Source organism: Chaetomium globosum, genomic scaffold, assembly GCF_000143365.1.
Source record: "Chaetomium globosum CBS 148.51 scaffold_6 genomic scaffold, whole genome shotgun sequence".
Classification (NCBI taxonomy): Eukaryota; Fungi; Ascomycota; class Sordariomycetes; order Sordariales; family Chaetomiaceae; genus Chaetomium; species Chaetomium globosum.
In genome coordinates this window covers 1730280-1740040 of record NT_165981.1, presented here as the reverse complement: position 1 = coordinate 1740040, position 9761 = coordinate 1730280, and the positions used below count along the sequence as shown (strand labels likewise).

At 55.3% G+C, this 9761-nt stretch overlaps 3 protein-coding genes across 3 annotated transcripts in view; 1 reads left to right on the top strand and 2 right to left on the bottom strand.

Moving 5' to 3' along the window:
• The window catches only part of CHGG_08899 (uncharacterized protein), a gene marked incomplete at both ends in the record, with an annotated part of 2608 nt that extends 1390 nt beyond the window's left edge, over positions 1 to 1218 (bottom strand). Inside the window, 3 exons of the mRNA XM_001226825.1 lie at positions 108 to 893; positions 946 to 1106; positions 1176 to 1218. Of these exons, the coding sequence (XP_001226826.1) occupies positions 108 to 893; positions 946 to 1106; positions 1176 to 1218 (990 nt within the window). The remainder of the gene's footprint in view (positions 1 to 107; positions 894 to 945; positions 1107 to 1175) is intronic.
• A 1281-nt stretch (positions 1219 to 2499) lies between these two features.
• On the bottom strand, positions 2500 to 3818 carry CHGG_08898 (uncharacterized protein; the record flags this gene model as incomplete). Its single annotated transcript, XM_001226824.1, has 5 exons — positions 2500 to 2735; positions 2843 to 3318; positions 3374 to 3447; positions 3597 to 3607; positions 3764 to 3818. 5 exons carry the CDS (start codon positions 3816 to 3818, stop codon positions 2500 to 2502), a joined length of 852 nt encoding a protein of 283 aa, XP_001226825.1.
• Positions 3819 to 5063: 1245 nt separating this feature from the next.
• CHGG_08897 (uncharacterized protein) lies at positions 5064 to 9660 on the top strand (the record flags this gene model as incomplete). Its single annotated transcript, XM_001226823.1, has 2 exons — positions 5064 to 5713; positions 5937 to 9660. The coding sequence occupies 2 exons, from the start codon at positions 5064 to 5066 to the stop codon at positions 9658 to 9660; spliced, it is 4374 nt and encodes a 1457-aa protein (XP_001226824.1).
• Positions 9661 to 9761: the final 101 nt, after the last annotated feature.

Genomic DNA, 9761 nt, shown 5'->3' with positions numbered 1-9761 from the left:
ATTTAATGAGTTTTGGTCGAATGGCCCAATGTCTGGTGGTACAACTTCTGTTACGTGAGTTAGTGCCTGGGCTATGGCGAGGTGAGGGAGATAAGTAATAGGCATACCGAGATCTCCTCGTTATCCTCCTCTCTCGGAGCGGTGTTGCTGGCACTCAACAAGGTCAACAACTTCTCAACGTTCTTGATCTCAGCAAAGACCTCGGCCTCCATTTGCGCCTCGCGTTGAAGCTCATCAGGGGTGGGGTCCGTGAGCTTCTCAACATAGTTGAGGGGGAAGATGCCTGTTTTCCCCTTCAGCGACCCTCGCCACCAATCCTTGTAAACGCTCTCGAGTACAGCAATGACGTCGCCCTTCTTGAACTCCAGCTCGCCGGGTTCCGAGGGGGCAAAATCGTAAAGGGCCCTGACGCGGGATACGGTTGCGGCCGTGGTGCCGGAAGGCATGGGTTGGATAGGTGCGGCCGGTTGCTGTTGAGTTGCGGGTCCCGCCGTGGCTGGCCCCCCCGCCCCCGATGGTGCCGCCGCCGGAGCTGCTTGCGCAGGTTTCTTCTTCCGCTCCTCCTCCTGCAAGCTCAGCTTGAGCGCAATCTGAAGCTCGTCCTCTTCCTTTTGGCGATCCTGGTCGGTAAGGCTGTTCTTCTGTGGCGCACTGGGCGGCTGGAGCGTCGGATTGCTTTGCTTGAGGCGATAGAATGCATCGTACATGATGCCGAGGTCCGGGTCCGACTTGAACATGTCCGACCAGTCCTTCATGCGTTCGAGGATTTTCGCTTTGACTTGAGTGTGTGTGTTGCGGTCGTTGGCAAGCTTGAGCAGGGCGTCGGTAAAGGCGCGGCTTGACAGCTCGCGGTGCATATTCTTGCCGCAGTTTTGCGAAAGGGCATTTGCGACCTAGTAATAATGTCAGTTTGCGAGAGCGGCGGCAGGGCGTCAATGCGCTCACCTCGAGCGTGTATAACTGGACGTTCGCGTTGCGATGCGCTAAGCGTTTGATCAGGCTGGCTACCGACTCCTTTGGCCCGTTTGCATCGCCGGCGACTCGATCGCAAATCTCCATAATGGCGCCCCAGTCCTCGGACGTCTGGTTCTCATCGGTGGCCTTATCTGCGAAGGAGAAAATCAACGGTCAGCTGGGCACCCCGACATGCGCGGCATCTTTTCCGGAGAACATACTGATGGCCTCATCGTAGGGCCCGGCCGCAGCCGCTCGGAACATGGCGACGGCTGGCTGGTAGGTCTCGAACGGTGTTTGTAGGAATAGCGTGAGCTCGAAGTCGGGATGCTGTGCTGAGTGTTTGACTGCTCGGCGTGCAACAACTCTGACGTCGGGGTGTTGGTGATGATTTGCTTGCCCCGCTCACACAAGGCTCTCGAAATCGGGAATCGATGTCGGAAAGTTGATTTCCAAGAGGTCTGCGTTCGTGTTTAGCAATAAAAAAAAAGCACGAGTCTTGAAGTTTCAATATCGCAAGTCCAAGGCTGCGTCAGCACAAGAAAACTATTGAGGTCGGAATATTACGCGGAACAATGGTGGCCCTGGAATGGAAGACGGATGGATGATGGAACATTGGTGGGCAGCGCCGCGTGGTTGGTGGCTTGGGTTGTTTCCTATGACGGACGCCCGAGCGGGCAGGCAGATTCCATGCCGATTCGCCCCGCACCGCACCTTTGCAAGCTCCTTGCCCCCCTGTCAGCTGCCCGGCTGCCCTGCGCATCATCCCTGCTTGGCGCCGCATTGTCGCTGAACTTATTGCTTGGCGTTCAAACGCCTCACGGCTTTCGCCTTCCATTGCGTAGGTGCTTGCGCAGCCACAACAGGTCTTCAGCACACCCCGACCAGGAGGGAGGTTCAGGAGACGGCATTGGATATGCTTGAGAATATTTGTCCCGGTCAAATTCAAGATCCACATTAAGAACGAAAACGACTTAACTGCAAAGGGGATTTGTCCGCTCCTAGCCATCTGTTTCATCCGATTTTAGATGCTGAGTAGTTTGTAGAAAAACATACTTTGCTCCGCGGGATAAAACACATGTTTTGTAGCCGAAGGACGCCATCACATATGTGCTATGTAGATGTTACAAGCATGATGAAAAAGGCATCCTTGACCTCCTCCCCCTTTTTGTACTCTCCGCCCCCTCTGGCCTCGTCATGGTAGCTGTGGAGAGTGGGTTATCGCAGGGTTGAGGGCGATGCGTCTCCAAAGCGGCCAACATGACAAGCCAAAATATTCAATGCCGTTGATTTGTCTCATCCCGAACCAAGGGACGGCCGTTTGCACTCTGAACGAGCAGGTTCGACGACCTGTGTCCAGGGAATAGCAACTGCCAACTAAAACCCCCAATGCAAAAACGAAACTGCCCAAGAGAGTCTAGTCTAATAAAGCTAGCCAAAGAGAAAGACCTCTATCACGCCCCGAGCGCTACTATTTAGTTGTGCGTGTCGCTCCCTCTCACTCTTCAAACACTCCATAATTTTGAGCTTCTGGAGAACTTCGCCTCAAGCCTGGCCATCCCTCATCTTGCGGAAGAAATCCATCACGCCGGTGTAAACAACAAGCAGAATACCGCCGCCGGGTCCCAGTCGGAGAACCTTGGGGATGAATCCCTTGTAGAGAGCTGCGAACCCTTCCTCCTTGGCGACCGTCGCCAAGGCGGGCCAGGCCCAGTTGTACTTCGGAGTTTGACCGGGCACCTTGACGCTGTTTTGAATACGGCTCTTCACAACGTCCATGGCTAGAAAGAGTGTTAGCTGAGTCTGTTGTGTTTCGCAAGGTGCCCTAGGAGAGCCCAAGAGCCCCCCTGACTGCTAGAAAGCGGCAAATAGTTTGAATCTAACGTACGGGTATTGAGGATGGTGCCGACAGTACCGCCAACGGTACCGGCAATGATATCGTTAAATGTTTGACCTCCTTTCGTGTCGGCCTTGGGGAGCAATTGTCGGACCTGGAAAATGCAGCCGAAATAACCGGCGTTCCAGAGAATGTGGCGCCATAGCGTCGACTCGAGGCCGTTGTACATGGCCAAGATGCCCTCGTTGCGCACCGTCTTGAGAACGACATCGATCATGCCGTTGTACTTGCCAGCCGAAGCCTTGTCCTGGAGGCGAATCTTGACGAGCTCAAAGGGGACCACGACGAAAGATTCGGTAGCACCAGCGGAAGCACCCGTCAGAACCGAGAGGGACTGGGTCATGGTTTGCTGGCCGAACATCTCCCTGTAGAACTTGCCCCACTTGTCGTTGGCGGCGAACTTGGTGGCACGCTTGGGCGCTTCCATAAGGATGGGGGCGGTAATGCCGCGGTAGAGCCTCGAGAAGCTACCAAGACGTCAACAGCAGCCCGTTATACACCCAGACTTCTCCAAGCGCATACCCCTCATTGCGGATAATCTTCCGGAAGCAGTCGAGCATGCCATTGTACGAATCGGCGCCACCGCCCTTGCCGGTCTGCAGTTGTCTGATCGGTGGTCAGTCGAAGCGTACCGATACGGCTGTGGGCACCTGCTCACACTCGTGTCTTGACGACATCTAGCGGGTACCTGGTGGGCGACGAGGTTAGCAACTGAGGCACGCGACCACGAGCAGGGATGACTTACATGACCAGGATCTACATGCGCCCAGGTTGTTAGCATGTCAATTGACTAACATTGGGACCATTGGTCAACGTGCTTCAGATACACCGGCAATGGCACCTGTTCCGTGGTCATGGTTAGCGATCCGAGACTCCGCGGTCCGTGTCGGAAATCTCTCGGAAAGCGCTCACCAGCCATGAAAGTGTAGCGGAAAGGCAACGGGGCCTTCTCTTTTTCTGCCGCCATTTTGTCTTGTTTTGGGGGCGTCTATGGCAATAAAAATGCGACAAATGGGAAATAAACAAAGAGAAGTCGGACGAAAAAAATAGGGTATCAATAAAAACTGCGAAAAGAAAGTGTGTCGTCCCTTGAATTAGCAAGCCGAGAGTGGGAGTTTTGGTAGCCGGGATGCAAGCCGCCCACCCCCACATTAACTAAGCGCAGATTTCCGTGGGGAACGACATCGGAGGGCCCAACCCATCCTGGCTCTGATCCGCCGTTCCGGGAACCGGCTAAAATGGAGGGAGTTCCTTATAGCTAACCCTAACCCGTATCATAGACGCGAGACATCGCGCCGTGGGCTAAACGCCACATTTGTAAACCGAGTGACATTGCGATGGAAAGGGAAACAAAATAACACAAATAACCTCATGTACATAGGTGTGTAGTCAATACTTAGGGAAGAAATATAATGGATGCGTTGAATGAACAAGGCGGCTTTAAATATCTTAGTTTAGTAATGGCCGTTCGACCCAATTCTGAGCTACCTCGGCTTAACTAATTGACACAGAGGTAAGACGGTTGGTTCCTTTTCTGTATGTTTCCTTCCAGAATCCCACATGCACGTTTTATCGTCACAAGGCCCGCCCGAGGCACCTGCACGTTTCCTCATGCAGGCATTCTTTGGTCCGGCCTTGCAGTTCGATGGTTTTCAGACAGGGCTGAGCCGTTGTCTCCAAGCGTTTGGGGCATGAGCACACAACCTGCAAGCCGATTGGCCCGTAGAGGATGCCCAGACCAGGGACGGTGCGACTGCGGAACGCGGGGCTATCGCGATGGTTGCGCACACGTTCCCGGAGATGTGACCGGGTCGCTCCCCAACAACGCTGATCGCATCCCGCATCCTTACGAGACAGTTGCACACTTCGGTACACCGCTTAGAGCTTTACACTTCGAAATCAACAACAAAAAAGGAACCCCAACCGAGCGGAAACGAATATCGAAACCTTATCGAGAACGACTACACCGTCGAGCTACTTCCGAAGAATCCGTGTCCTGCACGAAATCGCCACGCACACACAAGGATTGCACCCATTGGTCTCTCTCATTTGACGCATAAACCTCGGGGTCCAAGCCCAGCGCCCGGCCCTTGACGTGGGAAATCTTTTCACGGGCTTCCTATCGCACCTTTAAACAGGCCGTGATCTAGCGAGACCACAGCGAGGTGCATTCGAAGCTTCGAAAAGACAACCCACGATTAACACCCGGCACATGACTCATCTGCTGTGGAAGCACTATTGGGAAGACGATGTCGACCGATTTCGACGCCTTCTCGCCCCAACTGGCCATGGCGCCCAGAACGGTCCTCGGAACTCTGGTTTGAGTACGGGGATAGTGGGAAGTCCAGGCTATGGCACTTCGCCGCGCGCCGCGACTAGATCACGCAAGCTTCCGGGCTTTGGAACAGGCTCCGGAAGCGCGCGACACGGTTACGGTGGCCTCGGACGGAACGAAATCAACAGCCGCGACCAGGCAGGACTCACCGTTTTGCTGCGCGCAGCATCTTCGACCGCCGATAATGCCATATCCTTCGTGGAGGCACTGCTTGAACACCCCGCCATCGACATTTATGTCCAGGACCCTGAGAGCGGCTGGAATGCGCTGCATCGGGCACTGTATGCGGGGAATGTATCGATCGCCAGACTCCTGCTGGAGAAGGAGTGTAGGGACTTGACAGGGCACACGGCTTCACTGCATCGAGTGGGGCAGCTCATCAAAACGAAAGATCATGAGGGCTATAGTCCGTTTGACTTATATAACTCCATTATCGGCGAGCGCAACCTCAAGGAGCTAGCGAAGGAGGAAAGACCCGATGATGGATCTGACAGCGATGAGGCAGAGACTTCTTTGGACCAGGCCCCGTGAGTCTTCCTTATTTTTGGTCTCTTTTCCGGGCCCTGTTCCAGCCGTTCTTATTCTGACCCTAAGCAGGGGCACGAATAGCGTAAACATTGCCGGCGAGGATCTATTTGCGTTTGGGAGTAATCGAAACCTTTCCTTAGGGTTTGGCGACGAGGACGATCGTCAATTCCCGGAGCGCGTGTACCTCAAACGCCCAGATGACTTGCTACGGAGGTTTCACAGAGAGTACCTCCAGGCCACTGGAGAAGGGCGGCCAGCGGCTCAGGATTTATCCAAAACTCCTACTCTCGTTCTCAACCGGCCTTTGATGATACAGGACGTGGTTCTTTCCAAACTGCATAGCGCGGTTCTAACAACAGACCCGGTGTCGAACCTTTATGTCTGCGGTATCGGTCGCGGAGGGAGGCTCGGCCTTGGGGATGAGAACACGCGGTTCACGTACACGCCCGTTCAGGGACCGTTTGTTGACAAAAGGATCATCCATGTTGCCCTCGGCCAAAACCACTCCATGGCCGTCGATGACACCGGCGCACTATGGACGTGGGGCAACAACGCCCAGTACCAGCTGGGATACGTTCTCCCCGAGCCGGCAAAGAAGGGCGAGGATCCTCTCAGCACCGTCCCGCGCCAGGTGTTTGGTCCCCTGAAGAAAGAGGCCATTGTTGGGATTGCGGCCTCCTCGATACACTCGGTCGCGCATACCGGCACATCCCTATATTGCTGGGGCAAGAATAGCGGCCAACTGGCATTGATGGACGCCGATTCCAGGTCGCTCGAATTTCAGCAAACGCCCAGGAAGGTCGCAGCCTCCTTATTCTCGTCGCCGATCGTCATGGTGACTGCAATTGATAAGGCGACAACGATATTGCTGCAGAACCACACAGTCTGTGTGTTCACCGCGTACGGGTATCACATCGTCAAGTTCCCCTTTGCAACCCTTGATCTGGTCGGCAATATTCAACTGTCCACTCGCCAGGACCCGGCTTGGAACCAGATCAGCTCCATCACATCGGGAGGAGAAACAATTGCTGCCGTCACAAGACGTGGCGACCTGTTTACAATGAACCTGGACCATAAGATTGAAACCAATCCTTCAAACACGTCTACCACAAACCCTTCCAAGATCAAGGGTGCGGTCACGACGGCGCAGTGCATTTGGTCCGCCAGGCGGGATGGCGTCCGTTCCGTCGGTGTGGGTGAGCATGGCTCCGTCATCTTCAGCACTCAATCAGGAGCTGTGTGGCGAAGGGTAAAACGAACCAAAGCAAAGGATGCATCTTCTTGGTTATCAGAGTCGAAGCGCAAAGACTACAAATTCCAGCGCGTACCCTGCATCACAAATGTCGCCACCGTCCGAGCTTCGGCATTTGGTGCGTTTGCCGCCATCCGAAAGGACTCGGAAGTGATGAGAGAACAGCTGGCCATCGACGAGCAATCTATTTGGCAGGACATAGCACCATTAAACAGTCTTGCCGGTTTCCGGGCGTCGAAACCGAGGGACAAGAAGGACGAGGCCTGGATGTTTTGGGGGAAGAATGATTTCGGGGAACGTCTCGGCCCAGTGGCCTACGAAGTGCTTAAATCTTCCGAAATTGAGCACGACTTGTCACAGCACCTTGCACTGCTGTCATCCCAAAACGGTCAGTTGGATGCCGCTGTTTGCACCTCCTTTTCACCTGAGATCAAGGTGCCTATCCATGGTTGGCTGCTTGCCGCTCGCAGTCCCGTCCTCCGTAGTGCACTTGCGCAATTTCGCAAGGCGGGGTCTTTCACCCACGAGCTGTTCAGCATCAGCGATGCCAACGGCAAGGTGGTGTTGCTCTTCCAAGGCTTGGACATAGTTTCGCTACTGAACCTTGTCCTGTTCGCATACGAAGATAAGGTGATCCCGGTATGGAACTTTACCGGCCACGTACGGCCGCTGGCGCACCGCTATCGCCAGATCCGCCAAGAGGTTATGAAGCTCGCCACTCGTCTCGACATGAACAGCCTCGAGGCGGCAGCAAGGCTGCAGGTGGAACCCAAGAAATGCATGGACCAAGATTTCCAGCTTGCTATCAATGACCCGCGCTTCTTCGCGGACGGGGATGCGTTGCTAGCGCTTGAAGGAGCCGAGGTGCCGGTCCACAGCGCCTTTGTCTGTCAGAGATGCCCTTGGTTTCAGACGCTCTTCTTTGGGCGCTCCCAAGGCATGTGGCTTGAGGGCCGCCGGGCCCTCTCGGGTGGTTGCATCAAGATTGATTTGACCCATGCCCACCCCGCGGCATTCAAATATGTTCTGCAATATCTTTACGGAGATTGTGGAGCTGAGCTATTCGACCCCGCCGTGTGCGACTCCTTGGAAGATTTTCTGGACCTCGTGATGGAAGTCATGTCGATCGCCAACTATCTGATGCTCGACCGGCTATCGCAGATCTGCCAGCAGATTATGGGTCGATTTGCGAACGTGCGCAACATTGCTGACTTTTTGAACGCCATCAGTCCCTGCTCAGTCCCAGAATTCAAGGATGGGGGCTTGGAGTATATCTGCCTGCAGTTAGAGACAATGCTCGAGAACCATCTCCTAGATGAACTGGATCAGGATTTGCTCCTCGAGCTGGATGAAGTGGTCCGGGACAACCAAGCTGCCCAGTCACCGTTTGTGCGGAGCGGCCATGCCGAGCTGCTGCTTCATAAACGCAATCCTTGGTTGGCCGAGGAGATCGATGAGGAACGTCAGTTATGGGTTAAGGGACTGGCATACAAAGCGCAGAGGGAAGAGGAGAAGAGGCTTTTGTCCGCTACCAAGACCCGATATGGCAGTTTGGATGACATGAGTCCGCTCACGCCTACCCCTGACAGGACGAGAAATGTGTCGAGGGCGGAACGGAGTGAGGCCCCCAGTCCTAGCCTTCGGCCAAAGGCGTCACACGGAGATATGATGTTTGATATGGACGACGAGTTTTCACCAGTGACTAGTCCTTCGGCTAGGCCCCGGAAGATGGACGAAGGGGCCACGGATCTGGACCAGATTCCGCCGCTGGGAAGCTCTTGGAAAGGTAAAGGGAAGAAGGTACGACTTGATCTTAGGTCCGCATCGCCAGGTAGCCCACTCGGGATGCTAGGCACGCCCATTAAGTCGGCAAACGGGCTTAACGTTAGCCCGGACATGGTCACTTCAACACCCCTCCAAGCTGGGCAGCCTTGGGGGTCTGCGACAACGCCAACTTCGAAGTTAGATCTCCGTGATATCATTCAGTCTGAGACAGCCACCCAGTCCATGCTTTCAGAGGGTTTGGCGGCGCAGAAGGCTAAAGAATCCACGCCGAAGCCGGCCCAACAGAAGATATCCCAAAAGGAAAAGAAGCGGCAGCAGCAGGCTGCTCAAGCAGCCCAAGCGGCACTGCTCGCGGCCAAGGCGGACGGGGCCAAGAACGCGTGGGAACGGACCCCCGACGAACCCCAAGCTTCACCATGGCAAGCGGTCGGCAAGGAGAAGAAGATTCCGTCCAAGGGATTACTCTCCCCAGACGCGCCGGCCGCCATCCCCATCCACCGCCGCACGGCCTCCCCAGACACGCGCTTCGCGGGCCAACGCACCCCGAGCTCATCCTCCTACAAACCAAACCTACCTCCCTCCACGCCTCTCTCCTCCACCACCACCAACCCCCCTTTCCCCGTAACAACCCCAACCCCCAAACCCGACAACCTCACCCCGCATTCCAAAGTCTACATCCCCCCCGCAACCCCCAAACCCGACTACCTGCTGGGGTTGGGGCTGCGCGACATCATGGGCCAGCAGACGCGCGACAAGGAACAGGTGCGGGAGGCGGCGGCGGCGGCGGCCAAGCGCTCGCTGCCGGAGATCCAGCAGGAGCAGGCGTTTCAGGAGTGGTGGGATGCGGAGAGTAGGCGGATGCAGGGGGAGGAGGAGGAGAAGGAGAGGAGGCGGAGGGGGAGGGAGTAAAACCCAAGACTTTTACCAATCTGGGAGGGTGGGAACTAGGAATAACTTCGTGCGAAGACAATCATATTAATGCATCATATATAACTAAAGAAGACGTGATA